Below are 23,726 nucleotides of genomic sequence, written 5' to 3' on the forward strand. Positions count from 1 at the left end.
GGTACTATGTGTATCTGTGCCCATCTTCAAATATCTTTAAATCTGCGGTATAATATATACCCTGACGAGTGAGAATGTTTCATAAAATCTAATTCAGTGAAATTGAAATGTTTAATATCTCTTTTAGGATTCATATTAACACTTTAATATAATTCTAATATTTAAATAATAATTGCATATTTTAAACATGGGGAGGCCGATTATCAGTGCTACTTAGCTGGATAAGTAAGCATTTACTGAGCTAAATGCCAGCCACTGAATATCCAGCTACATTCAACAGTCGCCACTTAGCCTGATAAACCACTTTTCCAGCTATGTAGATAGCCAGATAAGTCACGGGAGGTAATGGGCATAACAAAGGGGCACTACTTATCCGGCTAACTTAACTGGATAAGAGCCAATATTTGGACTTATCTGGTTAAGTTAAAGAATAAGTTACATCTGCTATAGAGTAGGGATGTGCTGAGGTAAAAAATTTGCTTTGTTTTTCAGTTCATTTTCAGAAGGGTTTTTCCCCCCAGGAATTTCAATTTGTTTAATATTTGTTTTGTTTCTTTTGTTTTTAAAAAAACCAGATCAAACATAAAAAAAAAAAAAAAAGGAAACGGGGCCTTTCAAGACCTACTGATCCCACCCCCAATCATTTCAGGTCCCCTTGAATTAAATGAATTCACCCTTATTCATTACATTTTGCAAATTTGGTAGAAATGAATGTACATCCCTAATATAGAACAGGTCTAACTTAGCTAGATATTACTTATTCGGCTATTTAGCACTGAATACGAGGATATTCAACAGCATAGCCGGATAAGTCTTAACTTGCTAATTTACATAAACGTTCTATTTTGAATACTGAATTAATGGTGACTATGTAACACTATAATATGCTTTGTCTCTCAGATACAGTGCTTGCAAATATTATATAAAAGTCCATGCCATACCAGCTACCCTTTTTAGTAACTGCAAAGCTGGAGAGATGACCCAGAAAAGCTGTGGCTTACAGATTATGAAGATCAATAAACACTGTGCACCACTAAAAGGATGGCCTTCCATGGTTCAGTCAAATACTTTCTTTCTAATAAGAGCCCTGGCCCAGTAGCAAACAGCCCCACTGTGTGGAAAAATCCAGATTCAGTTCCCAAACCCAGTTCCTGTATCTGAGGTCAAATCAATGATGTGCTGGAGGGGGATCTCAAAAACTCCTTATTAAATTATTGTATGAAAATAGAAAAGTCTTTCCAAGTGGAGCAGAGCTGGTCAAAGTCTCTTGCAAAGACATTTCCAGAGGGGAACCTGTGATAGTCTATAGTAATTAAAAACATGGAAGCTGGTTGTATGTTAAAGATTAACAGATTTATTGGGGCATGAGCTATCGAGGACAACAGTCCATGTCATCAGATGCATCTTATTCTTGAAAGCTTATGCCCTGATGCATCTGTTAGTTTCCAAGGTACAACCAGCCTCTGTGTCATATTAGATAGGACATTTTTCACAGGAATTTATCTGAGTTTATTTTGACAAGAACAAAAATAGGAGAAAATCAGTTGAAAAAAAAATCATTCAGCATTTTTCCAGGCGAATACTGAAATTTATTTTGGTGGACAGAAGCCTCCTACTGTCCCATCCCCTCCCAACCTGCCTCTACAATCTCCCCTCAAATGATTCATCAGGTGATCCTGATCCCTTTACCCCTCTCCCCGGCATTTCCCCCTTTTTCTCCCACTCTCCTCCTGCTCTTTCATTGTCTCCCTTCTTTCCAACTAATGTCCTTTCCCCTTTTTCTCTAGGAATCCCCCCAAAAATCATTCTCCATCCCAAAACATCCTTCTGCAAAAATCCCCCCCTAAGTATATCACTCCCCTCAAAATCCCCTTTCTCTCTTCCCCAAAGAACCCATCCCCCATCTTTCTTCACAGAATCCCTCTCTCTCTCTCCCTCATTTCAAAATATCCCCCTCACTCCTTCTCCAAGTCCTATCTCTCCCCCCCCCCTCCCCCACCACACAGCATTCATCTTTACCATCTATGGTGGCTCTAGGCTCCTCCGTTGTTTTCAGCAGCATGCTCGTGTTCCCACAATCTGCAGGGCACTGCACGTCTCAGTCTGCACAGAGCAAGAGAGGCAGGGACCTTGCCAGGAAGCTCTTCTGTTGGGGAGCTGCTGCTTCTTGTGGGTGACCGATGTGGATTCATGCTTTGGCTGATGATGCTTTTGTTCCAACCCTCTCCTGGAGCTAAAGCAGCGGACTGACCCTTCTCTCGAAGGCAGCCATGCTCTTATAGAGCCAAGAAGAGCCTTGCAGGCTCGCTTCTGCTGACCTCATCTCCGTGCACCAGGAAAGCTTTCACCTGAGCAGTGACTTCCCACAGAGACGAGGTCAGCAGAACTGAGCCTGGATGGCTCCTGTCGGCTCCTTTAGGAGAGCATGGCTGTCACTGGAAGAAGGACTGGGGCATATTTTCACTGCTTGGGCGAGGGGAGAGGGAGGGATTTGAATTACAGCAGGCTCTTCTGCCAGCGCTGGCCTCAGGGACCTTTGGAAACATTGGGTTTAAACCGATTTTCACCTTTAGAAAAATTCAGGAATTTAGGAGTGAAAATCGGTTTAAACCAAAAATCAAGGTCCCTAAACATATCACATAGCCAAGAAAGGCTGGGGAAGCTGCTGGAAAGCATTCACAGGCCCCGGAAGGCTTTCTCAGTCATTGCTCAACAGTTACAGCAACTGTTTGACTTAAGGGCACCCTTGTGCTAGGCTCAGAAGGAAACCATAGTTTGTGCTTCTCAGAAGAGTGGCATCATGATGGGCAGGGGGAGAAACACCCAGCCACAAATGAAGGCTCAATAGTATCCCAGCATTTGAATCTCCACCTCCCCTACCCCATTAAGAATAGCAGTAAATTGTGCCGGGGCAGGTTCTGAATGGAATGGAAGCCCTTGGAGTAGGAGGAAGCTTCCCGGTCAAAGCAAAACTCCCAATAAAAACTTGATAATGTAAATAAATAAATACAATGATTTCAGTTAAAAAAAATAAAAGCTAAGAAGAAACAGACTACATTGTTATTTTTAAGTATCACAGTGCATTTCCTGTTGGTTAATCAAGGCAGCTCTTCCAAGATGTATCTTACTTTTTCAGTCAAAATGCACTGCAAAGCACCAACAGATAAAATATTTAGTCGTTCAGAATGACTTATGAACATACTGTACCATCTCTAACACAGTTAGTCAAACTGACCAAAATTAAACCCACATAATGCACCCTATATGGCCTCATTTCTGTCTGGATCAGTCCCTGCAGGTTGCCTCCCATTTGAGTCTATGGAATAAATCTTTACCCAGTTCAGTTGCAAGGATGTGTGTTTGCTAATTGACTGGTTCTGGGCATAAGAGTTGCATCCTTTCTAAAGCATCTATCCCTAAAATGTTTCTTTTAATTGTCCTAAAATAGGAGAAAGTCTTCTTCAAGATGGGCTTGCATGTTTATCATACTTGCGTACATGTAAGCCATAATGCAAGAGGGACTTAATTCAATAAGGAGGCAATTTTCAAAGGAACAATTAAATAGAACATACAATCAAAGGAGCAGAATGGGAGAAAAGTCATACAGGGTAATTTTCAAAGGAAAATTTCAGTGTAGCATACTATCATAGCAATTTTCAAAAGTCTGTTTACCCACGTTGTTCTAAAAGCTGGTAAAACCTATTGACAGTTCAATAGCACATGGTGTAGCAATTTTCAAAGGCTTTCAGGTAGTACCCAAATCAAGTCAAAAGAAGCAGTATAGCTTTTCTTAACTCCAGGTAATTCACAATCTTAACAGAGAGGGGTTTTTACCTTTTTGACAATCACAAACCTTAGATGTAATCGCTCCTTGCCTATGGTGAGACTCTCTCAGCTCCCTGGAGCCTCGCAAACTCTCTGGGCCTGAGTTTTTATTGTAGGTTGAAGGGAACTTCCTTAAGGTAGGATGAGGGAGTTGTCGGTAATTTCCAACACACTCACATTGACCAATCAGATTGTCTATCCATAAGTCCACCATTGAATGACTTAAACTCCCATACATATTGATGAAAGTGAATTCTGTAGTAGGAGTACAGAGTCATAGCTCAACTCATTGAGTATCCAATGGGAATTAAACACCACAATTATTCATGAATCACTAAATTATAATAGGCCACTTAACTTCATCGTTCAAACCCAAGAGAAACTTTAGTGGCAACAGTGGAAGAGACTATAGATCAAGTAAGACCTGTGACAGCATGGTAGGCAGGTACAAATAAGCAGACTACGTAGAACAAGTCCTTTTCTGCTGACATTATCTATGTTTCTAAGTGATGTTTCAGAAAGTTCTTCCTATATTAGTGGGAGTGACTATATTGACACAAATAATTGTGGGTGTTGTTGCTATGATCACCAAAACAACTTTCAGACTTTCTACACTGGGACAAAGTCCACAGGTACTTTTTGCCTTGGTTTTGCACCAAGTTTCAAAGAGAAAATGCATGAGTACTTTCACTTTGAAACTTGCCATTGGTTTTAAAATACCTATGCACGCTTGTACCTGCTTTTTGTGCAGATAATTTTTTTTCCTGAAAAACAATGTACATAGAGTTGAAAGTGCAATCTACTCATGTTATTTTCTGATGCCCCCAAGAACACTTCCTCTAACTGTAGCTAAAAGTATGTGTATTGGGGTAATTTTCAAAAGGGTTTCCACATGTAAATGTAACTATTATTGTAGCAATTTTCAAAAGCCATGTGCATAAAGTGCACTTACGCGAGTAAATCCTATGGACAATTCAATGGCATAGATTGTAGAAATTTTCAAAAGCCCACTTACTCAGGTAAAGTGCATTTACATATGTAACACCCAATTTTAAGCATGTAAATGCTATTGAAAATCATGCCCATTGTGTTTAGCCATAGTGAGGGAGGGCAATTTTTAGACAGACAATTTATACATATGAATTACTATTTCCTAGAGATGTGAATCGTGTGCCCGATCGTCTTAACGATCAGGTTCGGATGGTGGGAGGGAAAAATCGGATCGTTAGAGATTGTGAATTGGAATCGTTCCGATTCCAATTCACATTGTTAAATTTTTAGTGAGGCCTGAGCAGATAAACAAAACCCCACCGACCCCCCCCCAAAAAAAAATGTTAAATTACCTGGTGGTCCAGTGGGGGGGGGTCCCCGGCGTGATCTCCCGCTCTCGGGCCATCGGCGCCATTTTGGCTACCACTGATAAAAAGGCGCCGATGGCCCGAAAAAAAAAAACCCACCCTGACCCTTTTCAAATTACCCCTTTGCTTCTCCCACCCTCCCGACCCCCCCAAAAACCTTTTAGATGTACCTGGTGGTCTAGCGGGGGTCCAGGAGCCATCCCTTCAATCGTTCCGGTGCCGGTGCTGGAGGTTTCAAAATGGCGCCGATCGCCTTTGCCCTTACCTTGTCACAGGGAGCGACCGTCGCTCCCTGTGACAAGGTAAGGGCAAAGGCGATAGACTGCCTGTATGGTGCCGATCGCCTTTGCCCTTACCTTGTCACAGGGAGCGACCGTCGCTCCCTGTGACAAGTTAAGGGCAAAGGCGATAGACTGCCAATATGGCGCCGATCGCCTTTGCTCTTACCTTGTCACAGAGAGCGACCGTCGCTCCCTGTGACAAGTTAAGGGCAAAGGCGATCGGCGCCATTTTGAAACCTCCAGCACCGGCACGATTGAAGGGATGGCTCCTGGACCCCCCACTAGACCACCAGGTACATCTAAAAGGTTTTTGGGGGGGTCGGGAGGGTGGGAGAAGCAAAGGGGTAATTTGAAAAGGGTCGGGGTGTTTTTTTTTTTTCGGGCCATCGGCGCCTTTTTATCAGTGGTAGCCAAAATGGCGCCGATGGCCCGAGAGTGGGAGATCGCGCCGGGGACACCCCCCCCCCCCCCACTGGACCACCAGGTAATTTAACATTTTGGGGGGGTTCAGAAGGGTGGGGGAGTGTAAGGAATTTGTTTTAAAAGGTCGGGGTGGGTTTAGAGGTTGTGTTGGTGTGCCGGTTTTCCCACCCTCCCCCAAATAATTCCCGTGCCCTATTTAACGATACAATATAAATGCTCCTGACAATAAATTGTGGGCATTTGTATTGTATCGTGTACTCTAACGGTTTAGAACGATTTTAAAATTATCGGACGATAATTTTAATCGTTCAAAAACGTTTCACATCCCTACTATTTCCCACATAAATGGCTTTGAAAATTGTCCTCCACAAGTATAAATGCAGAACAAACATCTCTTTAAGACCAGGATGGGGAACCTTAGTCCTTAAGGATCACACAGCAGTAGGATTTTCAGGAAACTTCTATCACAGAGGTAGGCAACTCTGGTCCTGGAGTGCCACAAATCCATCATGAATATGCATGAGGTATATTTGCATGTATTGCTTCTATTGAATACAACTATATCTTATCTATATTCCTTGTGGATATCCTGAAAACCAGATCTGTTTGTGGCATTCCAGGACCAGAGTTGTTTACCCCTACTCTAATGAATACACATGAAAGATTTGCATTCACACTGTGTCAATTGTATGCAGATCTATCTCTCGCAAATTCATTACAGATACTCTGAAAACCTATCCAGTTTTTTAGGCCTGGAGCTTTCCCAACCCTAGCTTAAAAGATGACATTTTTTTAAAATAGGAATTGTGTCCATAATGAAAATTATACTCTGTTTTCTAGATTCTTTTTAGATTGTGCTACAGTACATGGGATCAAAGTAAAACATGAGCTTTTGATATCATATTGGTCTTTTGAAAAAAGGTACCTGTGTGTTCTTGAAAGTTCATGTTCTAGAACAACTAGATTATCCTTACATTGTTCCATTTAAAGGTATTGTAATCTGCAAGGAATCCAGCTTTCATCAGGATCAATACAGGTGCTATAACAGTTCTTATTTTACTGTTCCATGCTACATCCTTAGAAACAAAACAGCCATAGGATGAGAAAAAGAAATCTAAAGATAAGGCCATTAAGGAGAGGAAGTAAATTCAGAGCCTTATCTATCCCTTAAGGCATGTGTGATAATGTTATGTTACTTACTTCATCTTCACAACAGCTAGAGTAGGGCTTTGCAGTCAGCCACTGTAAAACCAAATACTAAATGCCACAATTTGGATTAAATGTATCATTTTCAAACCAAACACTGTCAGGCAGCTGGGAGTTTACACAGGAATATAGTAGTTGCTGGCAAATAAGGACCTCTTGCCTTTAACTGTCTAATGTGTCTAGCTGCAAGTATGCAAACTGCTCACTCCTGAAATCAAGCCAAGCAATTTCAGCCTTTTTGAGTTTGATTGAAAATATTGATTTCTCTGAGATGATCAAGTCTTTTCCTGCAAGTCTGCTTCTGATTTGTTTTGGTGACACGCTGCAGATTTTGTCATAAATGTGGGTTTTGCTCTGAAAGAAATTTGTCAAACCAGTTTAGTGAACCATGGATTTTTCACTGGTATTCTTAATCAGGTGGCAAATCTCTGTTGAAGAGATTCATATCTTCCTAATACTCAGTGCTAAAGGGCAACCTCAAGATATATATATATATATAGAATAATCTACACATAAGAAGCCAGCGAACCACACCCATCTTACAGATGTTGTTTTACAGCTGATAAAGTACTTCCCTTCCTACTTCCAGGGATTTATTTTTTTTTGGTATGTATTATTATGACAGGATGCCCAAAAAGTCACTACAGCAAATAATGAGACCGAGATTTATCAATGCATCTTCATTTTCCAGGTCATTCGTCATACAACAAATTCCAAGCAGCAATTTGTTCATGGTAGTGGTGGATAATGAATGCAGCTGCGACTCGGTGTCACCAATTACCATGGAGCCTATAGAAATACGGTATATCCTTTTATCAAGTTATGCAAAGAGCTCCTGGAAAGACCACACTCAAAATGAGCTTGTTTTTTTGTCTCACTATCTCACGCACAGCAGGTTGATCATTAATCATTTGATGAAAACCAGATTTCTTCTGTATCACAGATAGTGCCTTCCTGTTTATATTTTATAAATTATCCTGGCTCATCTTTACTTTATTTCTGAGAAATATTTTCCTAGTCTACAACTAACAAAAGTCCATATTGAATAGTGTCTTTATAAATACAAATGTCTGTTTATACACAAATGTAATGCTTGTACATATGGATTCCTTTCACATGTACTGTATATGCATAAGTTTCAACTATAAATATAATATGAGTGTGGAATTGTCTTCAATGATTGACATTTTTCATATAGAGGTTTTTGATAGTAGATAATTTTTTGTTAATGGTTTTATATATAGTACCTATACTATACATATATATATATATATAATACCTTTTTCTGTAGAAATTTCTAACCTTTTAATGAAAATAGTAGAGGATCCAATTTTTTAAATATTTCTCATCCCCTCCCCACATACACACTGTGTCCCTGATAAAATATTTTAAAAAATAAAACCTTAGAAGTATAAATGATTTTTATTTATAAATCATGCCTATGTTAGATGAATGCAAATTAATATAATGCACTTAAAATCATGGTTCCTTAACTGCATTGAACATAATGAATCCCTTAAATGTGAACGTTTGAAAGCTCAGAAGATTAGAAGACGTCCAGAATCATGTCATGGATTTCATCCTGAAGTAAGTTTTACAGAATCCAGATTTCTCCGGGGTCTACTATAGTTCCAGATCTACAAAGTAACCCAGACTCTTCAGACAGATATTTGGCTATTCCAGATCTTTCCACTTGCATCCAAAACTTTGTAGAATTTGCACAGTAACACAATAAATGTCAGTTGCCCCTACCTATACTGAACTAGCTAAGGATATCTCCCAGCTATCAGTCATACAAGCTAGACCATGTACACTGCTCCTTCCCTTATCACACTGCACTAAGGGTACCTCACAATTGTCAGCCATGTAAGCCTGTCTGCAGGATATTGCAGCCTTCTTATCTTTTTTGCTTTTAACTGGGGAGTGTAACAAATCAGTCTATTAGATGATATACTGTCTTGCCCCTAATTATACCTGACAGTATTCTAAGGGCCTTCTAGGGATGTCTGTGCTCCATTTTTTTTTTTTTTTTTTTAAATTTCAGTCCAGTTTTGCTTTGTGGGGGTTTCATTCTCTTTTTTCAAATAATGCTCTCTTGAAACTGAATTTTCAAAAGCATTTACGCGCATAAAACGTGGTTTTATGTGTGTAAATGGGCTTTTGAAAATTGTCTTGGGAGAGGTTTGTATGTGTAAAAGTATGCGGAGAAGTGATTGTGTACAGCAAAGAGGCATTCTGGATGGAGTTGAGGTGGGATAGCATTTATGCACATATTTTTGATTTTCAAAAGGTGCGTATATTGTGATGAATTGCGTGCATACACCCTAATTTTCAAAGTGGACTTACGCATATAAGTCCACTTTGAAAATTTGGGCTAAAGTCTGTGTATACTTTCTACATACAAATTAATGCCCTAACCAAGCTTTAAAAAAATTACTCTCATTATTTCCAAATAGCATGCGCAATTTCACAAAATCAAAAATAGAAAATTTCAGGGTTTTTTGTCTTGTTTTAGAAACGAAATGACGTAAGATATATTGTTGATATTTCTTATGTCATTTCAAACACATGTATATTCCTAGTTCCTTCCACTGCTTCATGGTGGTTGACTTTGCCATATCTCCATAAGTCAGGCGCTCAAGGCAGCCCAATTACCACTCTGTGCTTGGCCACTTCTCCTTTTGATCCTCTATCACTTTCTATAACTATTTTGGCTTATATACTGCTTTCATCCTTACAAGGGGACCCAAACCATTCCAGGTAGATAAACAAAAGTTTTCATACTTAAACCAACACCCAGGACATCTATTTCATTTACCCTACCTCTCTCACACATTCTGTTACCTACTGTGTGAGGCCAATTAGTGCACTTTAGTATGTGCTATTTGACTTCAAATACAGATCAGTGTTAGGGCTGGTGCAAGATTTCTGGTTGCCCTGGGCAAAGATTGGTGTCCCTCCTCCCCATAAACATCAGCAAGCACTAGTGATGATGAAGCCTTCCTCCCTCTACTCCCTTTCCCACTGATAGTGTTTGATATGCAACCATCTCTTCCTCCTCCTACCATCCCTTCTTCTAATGCCTCCTGCCAGGCCTCCACCACTGTTAACACATCTGATTAGTTCCTCAAATGCACATTGGGCTGTCACACAGGTGCCTGAATATGGGACTCTGCACTGCATGCTTCTAGTCCCTGTGTCAACATGGTTTCACTTCCAAGCTTTGGAAGCATGCCCAGGAGGGAAAGGAGGTGGAACTGTGGCATCACAGAGATTGGGAACGTGCAGCAGCCCACAGCCTGATCCATGGCTGTCCATAACAATAGTGTGGGTTCGGTGGCCCCAACCATAACATCCCTTCACACTCACCACAACAATTACATGAGTAATTGTTGAGAAGCCCAACAATAACACCACATACCACACACACACACACAATAAAAATCATGCAGGCTTGGAGGTCAAACTAGAAATGTACAATTAAGGGGGCTCAGAGGCCCTCCAAAATTAACACTCACCCCCAACACATAGATTAAGGGCATCTGTGTCACAATCACCACTCTTACATAAGTCCTCAGTACTGAAGACCCATTATTCAAGGACCTTCATCATAGACAAAATTCTCCCATGCAAGACCCGCCCCCCTAACTCCCCCATTCAATACTCCATAGAATCCCTCAACTGATGACTCTAATGCACTCAAACCCCTTCCATGCATAAGGTCCCTTCCCCCAGAGAACTCCCCATTCTTACCCCAAAGTTTACCCCCTCTGATGGCCATATTTTCAAGTTCTGAGGCAGAAGGAAACCTGTCTTTCTTGTTTCAGTGAAATTGAACTACAAAATGGTGCCAGCTGACATTATGCTGTACTACCGGTATATCCCATGTTGAGAAGTATAGTATAAGGTGATCTCAGTCAGCAGCATTTTGGAATTTGTCAAATTCCGTGGATATCTTGCATGAGGGAACTTTTGTGTCTGGGAAAGGGTCATGGGGATCCATTTGAAGACCTCTTCTGGGGATCTGGCTTCAGGTTTGGGTACATTTCCAGATCCAGACCTGGAAGGGATCCATCCTTCTTCAATCCTTCAGATGTCAAAAAACAGCTCCCATACCTAATCCCCACTTCTTCTCACCTGTTATCAAAAAATGCCTCCCATATACCCACTTGATATGAAAAAGAATTCTGTTCCTCCTCCAGGCCTCATCCTCTATACTTCCATTCTTCCTTCTACCCAGCAATATCAAATAACAACCCCCTTAGCCTGTATCCTTCCTCCCTCACCATATAAAAAAAACAAAAAACAGCCACTCTCCCTCTACCCAAAAATGTCTAATGTGGACCAGCAGGAAGCACAATCTTATCTTCTACTGGTCAGCATCCAGAGATGCTCTGGCCCTACCTACTGGGGGGGGAGGGGGAAGATATATTTTGTTAGTGGTGTATAGGAAGGGTTCAAGGGGTATTGTATGGTTATTTCACTTTTGTACATCAAAGGATGAAAGTGGAGATCAGAGATGGAAATTAAATATTTTTTGTACCTCAGAGGTTAGAGGACAGATTAGGTTGGGGTGGTGCAGTCATATCTTTGATTGGGGGTAGAGAGTCCTTTGTTTACTGATCAGGAGGAGAGGCAGGGGACTGATTTTTGGCACTGAGAGGGTGGGAAGAATTGGGAGATAGGGTATATTTTGTTTTATTTTAAGATTTTACCATGGGATTTAAATGTCTTATTTTTAATGCTATGCATAGCACACAAGTGCTAAGATTGATGTGCTTTTCATAATAAATGTGACCCCCAACTCCAATATCTGTCCCAAACATGCATAAGTGCCATCATAGTTTTGCTCTGCTAGTAGGCTATTCCAGGCATCTACTACTCTCTCAATAAAGAAACATTTCCTCATTTTTTCTCTGGAGCCTCCCATCCTCCAACTTTGTATTATGGCTCTTTGTCCTTGATTTTCTTTTTCTAGAGAAAATGTTGCCTTTATTTATTTATTACATTTATGGATCACTCAACTCTCCTAACTCTAGGCGATTAACAATTTCAACAGACGTATATGTTTAGTGTAGCCCGCTAAATCCTTCCTTCCTTTCTTTCCTCCAGCAAGTGCATTTTGAGTTCCCTTAGCCTCTGTTTGGAGTTTGTGCTGCAGGACCTATATAACTTTGGTAGCTTTTCTTTGAACTGCTTCCATGTTTTCAGTGTCCTTACAAAGATAAGGCCTCCAGAAGTAAAACATAGTATGCAAGTGACCTATACAAGGCAATAGTCCCTCCATTTTATACTTTCCAACATACAGAATGTTGAAAAGAACTATGTCAAAGGGATCAATCTTCATCTGACTTTCCATCCGTCTATCTGCAGGCACAATAAGTCTCCAAAAAAGTATAGAAATTCACCAAATTTGGTATACAGGAAGGAAATGTGAGTATCTTAGATGAGGTCAAAAGCAAGAAACATCAGATCTGTATTTTCAGAGAAATGAGTCTTCAAACAAATCCCCATTACTCTATATGGGAAACTATTAAAACTGTTGGAATACTGACATTGTTCCATTCCAAACACCTCTCTCCTGCCCCCGCCCTTTCCCCTTATAGCATTTTACTACAGAGCAACACAGGCAGAGAGAGAGAGATACAAGAAAAATAACCTAAGCAACTGGCAGAGGGGCCGACGCAATAAATTTGCATAGAAAGGGGGCTCTGAACGGACAGCGCCTGCTTTCTTAACGCGCCCCAGGCGCCCCCAAGGAGGGTGCCATGCAATATTTAAATTAGGGGGTCACGTTAGTAAGGAGGCACTAGGATTGCTTGCGCGCCCCTAGCGCCTCCTTGCTAACGCGAACCCTATGGGTGTCGGCGGTCCGCCAGTTAGGAAACCGACGCTGAGTTTATCAGTGTCAGTTATCCTAAATGCCGCACAGCCAGGGAGCTCAGGAAACAGACCCTTGTCATTCAAATGGCTGTTAGGGATGTGCAATCGTTTTTGCTGAATTGGAAAATTTCAAAGAAATAGTCCAATTCGGCATGGGTTGGAGGACCTGAATCCCGAGATGGATTTTCCCCGGACTTTGGGGAAAATTCATTGTTCGGGTTAGTGCGGGGGGAGGGGTTAGATCACCTTGGTCTGATACATTTCCTATACGCAGATGACATACAAATACTTATCCCATTACAAAACGCCTTGGAAGAAACTTACAAAAAAACAGCCATGTATCGCGCAGAAATTAAACAATTGCTAACTGATCTAAAACTAATAATAAACACAGACAAAACAGAAATAATCATCCTAGGCAGGAAAAACAGCAACGCTACTATACCACCACTCAAAATGGAGAACCCAAAAACATCAATATCGCCAGTCACACATGCTAGAAACTTTGGAATCAGCATCGACAGCAAACTATCCTTCAGGATCCACATCACTAACAAAATAAAGGAAGGATACCACAAATTTCTAATCCTAAGATGACTCAAACCCTTCCTTTCACCACACGACTTCAGAACAGTTTTACAACTACTCATTTTCTCCAACCTCGACTATGCAACTCCTTACTATTTGGCCTACCTCTCACCACAATCCATCCACACCAAATCCTACAGAACACAGCTGCTAGAATAATAACAGGAACAAAAAAACACGACCATATCACTTCATCCCTCATATCGCTGCACTGGCTCCCAATTAAATTTCGAATAGACTACAAAATACTAACAATACTACAGAAAACAATCATAGGATGGCAAACCAGCTGGTTAACTAAAACTATCGAACTCCACGCCCCAAAACGAGACCTACGCTCAACAAACAAAGGTCTCATAAAAATTCCTCCCACACGAACCACGCAACTCACCACAACTCAAGAAAGAGCCATATCCATTGGAAGCCCCAAGCTATGGAACTCCCAATCAAAATAAGAACACAACCCAACCTAAAAACCTTCAAGAAGGACCTAAAAACCTGGCTATTCACCAAAGCCTACTTAGATACTCAATGAAAGCCATACATCCGGTTACGCAACCATCAAACCAAAAGAGACAAGTACACATTAGCTCCTACAAGCAAATTTTACACCTATTGACTCTCACAACTATAAGTAGCATGATAACCAACCTAACTATAACATTACTGTAACCTTTCACAGAACATATTGTACTAACTAACTTAATTCTGTAATTGTATAATGTATTGTGAATCTGAACATGTTGATTTGCTAACCTACTAACATTCCCCTTTCCCATCGACAATTGTAAACCGTTATGATGGCAATCCCGAATGATGGTATATAAAACTAGATAAATAAAAAAATTTAAAAAAAAAACCCAAACCCACTCCAACCCTTCAAATTTAGCTAATTACAACCATCCCAACCCCCCAAAAACTTGCCTAAAGTCCCTGGTGGTCCAGCAGGGGTCCCGGGAGAGATCTCCTGCTCTCGGGCCGTCGGCTATCAATAAACAAAATGGCGCCATGGCTCTTTGCCCTTACCATGTGACAGGGGCTATCAGTGCATCTGAAGCCCCTGTCACATGGTAGGAGCAATGGACAACCGGCGCATCTTAAAAAATGGCGTGGGCCATCCATTGCTTCTTCCATGTGACAGGGGATGACCAACAGCACCGGTAGCCCCTGTCACATGGTAAGGGCAAAGGGCCACTGGTGCCATTTTGTTTACTGGCAGCCAACGGCCTGAGAACAGGAGATCACTCCCGGGACCCCCACTGGACCACCAGGGACTTTAGGCAAGTTTTGGGGGGATCAGGAGGTGGGGGGTTGTAATTAACTAAATTTGAAGGGTTGGGGTGGGTTGTTTTTTCTTTGGCGAAAATTGCCAAGAAAAAAACCCGACCCGTTGGAAAACAAAGTTTTCCATGGGTTGCCCGACCCATAGCCCGACCCAGCAGAAAAAAATGAAGCACATTCCTAGTGTCTGTTTCCTATACCAGACTGCCAGTGTTTTTTATTTTTTTTACTTTTTTTAAAAACTTTATTTAATTTTGTTTTTCCTCCTACTTAATATCGCAATGATATTAAGTAGGAGGCAGTACAGAAAAGCAGATATTAAGTAGGAGGCAGTACAGAAAAGCAGCACAGAAAAGTGCTTCCAAAATACACAATCACCCACCACACACAAACTTACACATACACTCTCCCCTCCACACACACACATTCCTACATTCATACATACACATACATACACAAGCCCTGCAAATCCGTCCATACAGACAGGAACAATTCACCCCACTGCCCACCTCTGTACACACATAGTCCCTACATTTGCACACTTTCCACAACTCCACCTCTGCAACCACACACTCCCACCTATACAGCCATTCCTTCCCAAAACCTCACACCCTTCTTACACACACATCCTTGTCGCATATTACTCCCACACACAAATCTACATAAACACACACATCCATCCCGTAACAGAAATTCTGACATCTACACATACATACACATACTTCCCCACCACATATTCATACATACCGATATCCTAAAATATCCCCATGCACACAACCCCTCCACACAAAACCCTCAAAGTCCTTACAACCACATTTTCTACCTACAAATGCACTGACATACCCCTATAAAAACATCCCACAACCCCGTATACTCATAACTCCTCCATAAAACCCTTCCCACCCAAAAATACAGACCCCCTCACACATCCATCCCTTAGATAACTTGCACACACCTACACTGTTGACAACCCTATTCTTCCCACATACAACCCCATGTCACCAAACTCACACCTCCAAAACCCACACCCAACCATCCATGCACACATACAGACACCCCCCACATAATCCCGCCTAACCCCTCTCTATCTATACCCCATCACATGCCCACACTCTCCATTCCTCCCAAATACAGTCCCACTATGTAGCCTCTTTCACACACACAGGCATACCCCACACCCACACACCCCGTCTACAATACAAATCTATGTTGGAAAGCATTCCCAAAGCCATGCCTCTGCATACTTTCCCTAGTTAATCGTGTTTCCTACAGAGAAACTGGCCTTACAAGATCATCATGTACATGTGCATTTTCCCTCTCCCCTATAATAATTGTATCCCCCCCCCCCCCCCACAATAACGTTTGAATCATTCAGCCAATTCTATTCAAATTTGTACCTAAGATAGTAGAGTGCCTCATAGCATTCATCTCACTCGTTTTGTGTGCCCTTACATTTGACACTTAGAATCCCTTTTTTTTTATTTCTATAGGTAAACAGACCTTTTCAAGTCAGTTCAGTTCTTAGGAAGGCCAGAGCACTTTGTGACATCAAACATTTTGAAAGCTGTCCTGCCATTGTGTTTAATAGTCAGAACTGGCAACCTTCAGGTCATCTGAGATGATTCCTTCTTTCTTGTTTGGTAGCTGCCAGTTCTTGCTCTTCTAGTTGCTAAGTGGCTAATTTTAAGCGGTTACACGAGGAAATGTTGTTAGCATATCTTGCCTTAGGACTTGTCGGCTTTTACATGTGCAGGTGAGCACATTTTAAAACATGCGCTCGTAAAGGAAATAACCAGTTTGAACACTTAGTCCACAGTTTGGCCAGTCTATCCCTAGGTCATCAAGACCCCCTTGGTTCTTCGGCCTCTGCAACCTTCGGTTTGCCCAGACCCCTCACCCAGTAAAGTTTTGGCTATAACAATTTTTTTTGCAGACTTATACATGAAAAAGAGCAGCAGTATATATGTGCAGGAACAACCTGACGCACGCTGCATTCTCTGGATTTAAAATTGGGATTTATGCACGTAAATGTTGGCCCCCACCCTGGAATGCCCCTGCCTCACACCAAATCCACTTCCTTTTTTTTTTTTCACATTCTGTTGCATGCACCTGCACATATATATGTGCATATTTTTCTGGTTTTAAAATATGATTTGCTTGTGCTCAGCCCATATATTTGCATATATTGGTGTTTTAATGTGAGCATCTCTTTTAAAACTCGCCCCTTTGGGTATTAATGTGCATCAGGAGTGGGTGCTGAAAGCCAAAACTAGTGTCTCTCCAGAAACTGAGTCCCTTTGTAGTGCCAAATAAGTGATCTTAAAAAAAAGGATAGATGAAAAAAACAGATAATAAAAAACACCACCATAAAAGGGATGTGGGGACCAGGGAGGTTCCAACTTATTTGTATGGGGGATAAGGATATGGGGGTCCAGGAGGCTTCAGTTTATTTGTGGGAGTGGAGGGTGGTGGAGGGACTTGGGGAGGATTCAGTTAGCCCAAGTCGGCTCCAGTCAGGTCAGGCAGCAGCGAAGGAGGGGTAGGAGGGTGGCCTAGGCAGGCCTCATTTTGGTTTGATTTTTTTTTTGTGTCGGTAGCAAAGGAATCAAACCAAAATAAATAATTAAACAAACCAAAAATCCAAATTTTAAAAAACCCAGAAAAAAATGAATTGAAATGAAATTTCATCTCTGCACATCCCTATGTCCTAAAGGGTGGTATAACCTAGAAGTTTGATACCATTGGTAAATGCTGTGACACTTTCATGAACTATAGGTACAATTTACAATGTGCATTGAGTAGGTAGGACCTGGTAGGACACAGTAATTCAGAAAGTATCAACATTTTGCCAGCTAAACAAAAACATACAGACACAGGGTTCTCAGTATTCCTCATGTTTAGAGATATAGGCACTAGAGAACTCTGATCATCTCACCTTAGTTTCAGTACATCTGAAAAGCACTTATGAGGCAGTTCAATCTATCTATCTGGAGGCATAACTTTTGTTAAACTAGACCAATCAGGTTCAAGTTTCATGCAGAGGCCAATCATCATCCTAGAATTCATCTTATTGAAATTCACCAACATTTTATCAGTGAAAAGTTGAAAAGCATTACAAATTCCATGCATAGGCATGGTGTAGACAACTATGATCTAGTAATTCTCACATGGAATGGTGGTATATAAAACACTCAAATAAATAAATACCATGCATAATTTCAAAAATCACATGTGGGGAAAGGGTGGTTGCAGCATGTTATAGTATACCATGATAGAATATTTCTTGCCATGCAGCTAATTTTTTGCATGCTCTTTTTGCTTCAGCTGATAACTAGTTATTTCAGTTTTAGGACAGAGATCCATAAAATATAAGAACCAGTAGTAGTTGCAAGAAAAAATTATCAACCCTGGAGATGTTGCAGTTGCGTGAAAAGCTTTGATGCTTTTGATGCAACTGCGACACTGTTCCCCGTTTCAATGTTGGAGGGAAGGTGGGGGGGGGGGGGGGGGGCGGAGAGGAGGAAAGGGAACTGGATACAGACAACAACCAACATGGGCCCTGACTTTTACGGTTTGGGGTACTGACACACAGACATAAGGGAAAAAGCACAGGATGGCTTCTACAGCTAAGTCCCAAAGCAAAGAACGTCAAGCAGCATTTCTGAATTATTAAGAACACCACCCTAAGAACACCCTAAGAAGGGTGTCCTTCAACCTAGCGCCGCTCTGCCATTCAAGAAAAGGGAAGTTATTTTCCCATTTTTTATTTGCAATGTAAAAATTGTAAAAAGTAAACTCTTATTATGGACCAATGATTATGCATGACCCATTGCAACACTGCTGAGAATGTGTGCATGGGTGTTATGATAGTCCATTGCCACCCTATCAGCTGTGTCTTGAATATTTAATATTGGATGGCATACATTTGAAACCTTTTATGTGCGCTCTTTTGGTGTGATAAGACATTTTACCAAGAGCTCCTTGATAAGAAACGGATAGTGGCAAGAGCCCCATGATAGAAAATTGGTTGGCATCATTGCTTAGAAGCAAATGCCCTAAAATTGTAAAGAGCTCTTAAATATTGCATGCTGGATCAGGGCCTGTGTAAGAGTATTTGGTGACCTCGGTGAATCTTCGGTTATGCACATGCACCCCCACCCCCAGCTTACCTATTGGCAAGGCCAGTGCAATCATTAGGCAGGGCTAGGCAGCTACCTAGGGTGGCATGAGTGGCCGGGGTGCCGCCAGAGCATGCAAGGGTGACATTTTCAAAAATGTGTGTGTGAGAGAGAGAAAATAACCATAAGAGGGTGACCCTAACTGTATATATCTACCACTGTCAGAGGGCAATTCAACTCAGGGTGGGGGGGGGGATGGTGTTACATTGGAGTGCCTAGGGCACTACAGACCATTGCACCAGCCCTGCCTATTGGCGGCAGCTTCCTTCTTTGGCAGTATTGGCTTTCCCTCTTTGGGTCTTGTGCTGGTGGGATTTTTGCCACCTCCAATATTTTGGTGCGCTAGACTACCACCTATTATGCTTAATGGAAGCACCAGCCCTGAGCTGGTTATAAATCTAACAACTGGGCACTAAGGGCTAAATTTAAATTTCAGGCAAAGGTAGGATAAACAAAATATAAATGGCATTTGTTTACACAATTTGGAATAAAGCATCTTTTGTCCAAGATTTCGTTTTCCTGAAACCCATGGAAGGAAAAAGAAATTTACAGAAAATATCATGTAAGCAAAAACATGGGGAGAAAAGGTCTAGGGCACTTTGTCCGATTCTTAAGGTTAACATTTAGTAGAAAAATCCTAAAGTCCTTTTTTCACAAGTTTTTGCTTTCACATTATTTTCTGGGGATTTTTCCCATACCAAAGTTACAGGAAATTAACTCCTTGGGCAAAAGACATATTTTGAAATTATGCAGAAATCTGACTTGCAGGCTTCCTTGAATGCATATTTGACCATCTTTGATTTTGGACATTATGGGTTCAATGTACTAATCAGCATTACAACCACTAATGAGGCAAGTTACCTGCTAATTTTAATACCAGCAGTTCATCAGGTTTCAATGACTGAAATGCCAAACTAATGAGATGCAGAATGCAGCAGCCATCACCATGGCTGCATTAAAGGGTCATGCCTAAGCTGTTATATTCAGCAGCTCAGGTTTCCCCTTGCTAAGTTGCTAACCTGTTCAAATTGAAAGAGCCAGTTAACATACTCAGGTATGGACCCTCACCCTCCTAATCTCCAAAGACAATGACAGACCTCAAGGCCCTGCCATAATCACCTCCCCTCCACTAAAAAGACAATGATGGGCCTCTGGGCCCACAAAATTCCCATCCTCTTACAAAAATCCAGCTCTCAGAACCCCTTCTGGTCCCCACCTCACACAAAAATACGGGGTCCCTTTCTAACCTCTCCCAAAACAAAATTACAATCAAGGTTTTTTTGGGGCAAGGCGTTGGGAAGGAGCCTGAAGGCTGGATTTTTATTTGGAGGGGCTGCGGGTTCAGGCATGTAAGATTTGAGTTAAGATGATCTAGTGATGCCCTTAAAGTTAACTACACCCACTGAAGTGTAATTTTCCATCATTCCTAGGCCACATGAAGCTTTTTAGATTTTAATGCTAAATAGTACATCCAGCATTAATACTAATAATTTCATAATTTGTTTTTTAGGAGGGGAGCTCATTTGCATGCATGTTACTATTACCATGCGGAAATGCTAACATACTGTGCATGCAAATAATGTTCATTGTACATGGATTTTGGTTAACACCCATATTTAACAAGCCCTAATACTCATTAACATAAATGTTAAAACTAATTCTCTTTAGTCTGTAGACCTCCATGGTTCATAGTACTAGGAGAAGGATACAGAATTAGGATTCTTTAATTGTCCATCTTAGCATTGCAAGTGAACTGTTATATGTATTATTTTGATCCTTTATAGAAGGAAACAAACCTGGTGTTGCTCAGAAACAAAAAAAGGGATTTTGCAGTATCCTCTTCAAACTGTAGAGGAAAACCTCATCTGTGTATGTGACGCACAAGACAGGTTTCATGTCTACATTTAATTTAAACTTTGCTCATTTATTTTTCATTTCTAAACAGTATTAGGCTTGTGTCACTTTTTCCTTACTTATGTGCCTGCAGCTATGCCCATCAAATAGCATAAAAATAGATTTTCAGCTCATTAAACATTTCAGAGCCAACTCCAACCTTTTCAGTCTGCTCGTATAAACCACGCAGTGGTGTTTTACGGACTGGATAAAGCCAAATTAGTCAATCGAATAGGCTGATTCAGCCTTTTCTGACCTGCAAAGTCCCTCTATGTAGACACCACACACCAACCCAAAGAGTTTGAATGGATCCCTTCAAGTTTCAAATTGCATTTCACTAGTCTTGTTTCATGAGGTTACTAAATACATGCTTGTAGTAACCAAATATTTTTTTTAATTTTTAAATATTCATGTTAATCAAGTAGGTTTTTTTAGCTTTAAACATTTTAGAATCTCAGTCATAGAAAGAAATACTTATGACTTTGCAGCCCAAACCAGTCAGAACTGCTGTGTTTTTTAAGCAAGCATTCTTATTAAGCAAAAGGGCTATGCCAAAGAACATGGAGCTGTACTATAGCATGTCAATATGATCCTGGCCCATCCTCCTCCTTCTCTGCTCGCCTTCTCAGCATCCCTTTCCCCTCCTCTGGTCCAGGCCGTAATTTGAGCCTTAGTGGAGGTGAAATGACAAGGAAGCTGACAAGGTCAGGAAGGTTGCATGGAGTCTCAGGCAGGCTATGTATGTGGAAGACCATTTAAACATCAGCAAGACCTGAAACCATCTTAATGCTGCAGACCATGTGGATTTACTTCCCCCCACCCCGATCCATACCGAATGTGGCAGAAAAGGACTGTGTCTATGCTATTTGTCACAGCTTTGAACAGGGTACCTGAATCAAGGGGTGAGGTTTAGAGAAAAATAAAATTAGAGTATCTTCAGTAGGCAGGCTCCTATAAAGGGCCAGAGAATTAACAAGAAGGAAGCTGGATGCAGCCTCTTTAGTACATATGGCTCTAGCTTGAAAACATGACAGAGAGCCTGGGACAGTTCTCCCCTCCCACAGCTTAGCTTGGCTTTGTGGCAGGACCAGTCAGGGATGAAACATGTAAAGCCACAGCAGCCTAGTTTGGTCTGAAGGAGTCCATCAGGACAATAGGACCCTGGATCAGGTGCATTATCAATAAGAATAGATATTGTGAAATGTTTGAATAATTTGAAAATTCAATAAAAACAAAATTAAAAAAAAAAAAAGAATAGATATGTTTACAATAAAGATGTGGCCACTATTAGCTAGCAAGCATAATGTTTCTTTGTCTTAGCAAGAGCTCATCCAGGAGTGTGGGGTTGGGGGGAGGTGACTGGAATGGTCACAGATGTCTATGTTATTAATATTTATATATAATTATAATTAAGTATGTTTTTAAATAAGTATGAAGACTAAATGTTTACTGCATCTTCTGATATCTTAATGCAGAACTGTTGTTTTCTTTAGGAAAATGCAAGAGAATGCGGTGGAGTTCTAGGTCTCTGTGCTCATCCCTTTGCTGTTGTTCTCTCTCTACTTCTGACGCTTTTCTCAAGGTGACATTGTCTGGTTTGATCCCATAGCATGCTAAGTACATAAACTGTGAACTGAAAAAGGGTGCCACATAGAGGAAAATGAAATTATAGTCAAACATCAGCATTTCATACATTTTAAACACCTGGTGATTCTGAACTCTCAAAAGATACGTTGAAAATATTTTACGTTTATACTTTGCAACTCATAAAGATGTGAACTTGCCATATGATAGTCACAATTCATCAAAGAAAGGACTACAATTGATACATACTGCTGTTCATTACCTTCAGCTTTGCCTCATTTAAAACAATTTAACATGATGTTCTTTTTAAATAAAGTATATTAAAATCATGATTTATTTTAGTGTGTGTATATTCTTATTTGGTCTCACAATAAATCATCTACCTCCCCTATTTGATAACAAAACTTCTCTTAAAAAATGACTGCCTGATCCTGTGGCTACATGCTGCCATGAAGAGGGGCCTGAGTTTGATTCCTGAACCAGGACTCTACTTTCTTGGCTAGCTGGGGATATTTTGGAGGCAGTATTTGCAGACCTACAGGGGATAGGGAAGCCTCAGCCATTGCTCAACAGTGACACCTGGCACAGATTCAGGAACCATGATTGTTGCACATTCTGAAGGGAGAGTGGTTGTATGATCTCTGGCTGAAGATGATTACTTCAATGGCTGGCTTAAATGAGAAAGAGGGATATAAAATAGAGGTAAAACACCCTGGGTAGTTGTGAATGAAGGCTCATGGCACTGGTTCCCAGCCCAAGTTCCGAATGAGCTGGAAAAACAAAGGATAAGGATACTACTGGGAAAAAAAACCACCTTTGGTTCATTAAGACATCTCAAACCCTACCTTGACCAATCAGATTTTCGGACTGTAGTGTAGCTATTGGTATTTTCCAGCAATTTTGTTTTGCTAGGCCTACCAGCTTATATTATCAAAGCCTTGCAACAATACAAAACTCTGCAGCCTGCATTGTAACAGGTAACTCTAAATTTGACCATATTATACCATTTTAAAAGCACTCTACTGACTCCCAGCCGAGTTCTGTATACAGTATAAGATTTTCACTATCATACACATTGCTCTAAATAATGATTTATCCTACACAATTAATTTACTCCTGAAACTTTGCCAGATCAAAAAGGGCAATATGTCTTAGATGTACCTAGTTTTAAGCATATGTTCTCAGTAGCTGGGGCTACTTTATGCAATCAACTCCTGGCAACAAGA

General features: G+C 40.9%; 1 protein-coding gene across 3 annotated transcripts in view; it reads left to right on the forward strand.

Annotated features, from left to right (window-relative positions):
- Positions 1–23,374, forward strand: part of CACNA2D3 (calcium voltage-gated channel auxiliary subunit alpha2delta 3) — a 1,571,161-nt gene extending 1,547,787 nt beyond the window's left edge. For all 3 annotated transcript variants that reach the window (XM_029600901.1, XM_029600903.1, XM_029600904.1), the window contains 3 exons: positions 7,785–7,897; positions 8,598–8,680; positions 22,410–23,374. In XM_029600901.1, coding sequence (XP_029456761.1) covers positions 7,785–7,897; positions 8,598–8,680; positions 22,410–22,502 — 289 coding nt within the window. In that variant the 3' untranslated portion in view covers positions 22,503–23,374. The remainder of the gene's footprint in view (positions 1–7,784; positions 7,898–8,597; positions 8,681–22,409) is intronic.
- The last annotated feature ends 352 nt before the right edge of the window (positions 23,375–23,726 follow it).

This window comes from Rhinatrema bivittatum, chromosome 4 (assembly GCF_901001135.1).
Source record: "Rhinatrema bivittatum chromosome 4, aRhiBiv1.1, whole genome shotgun sequence".
Classification (NCBI taxonomy): Eukaryota; Metazoa; Chordata; class Amphibia; order Gymnophiona; family Rhinatrematidae; genus Rhinatrema; species Rhinatrema bivittatum.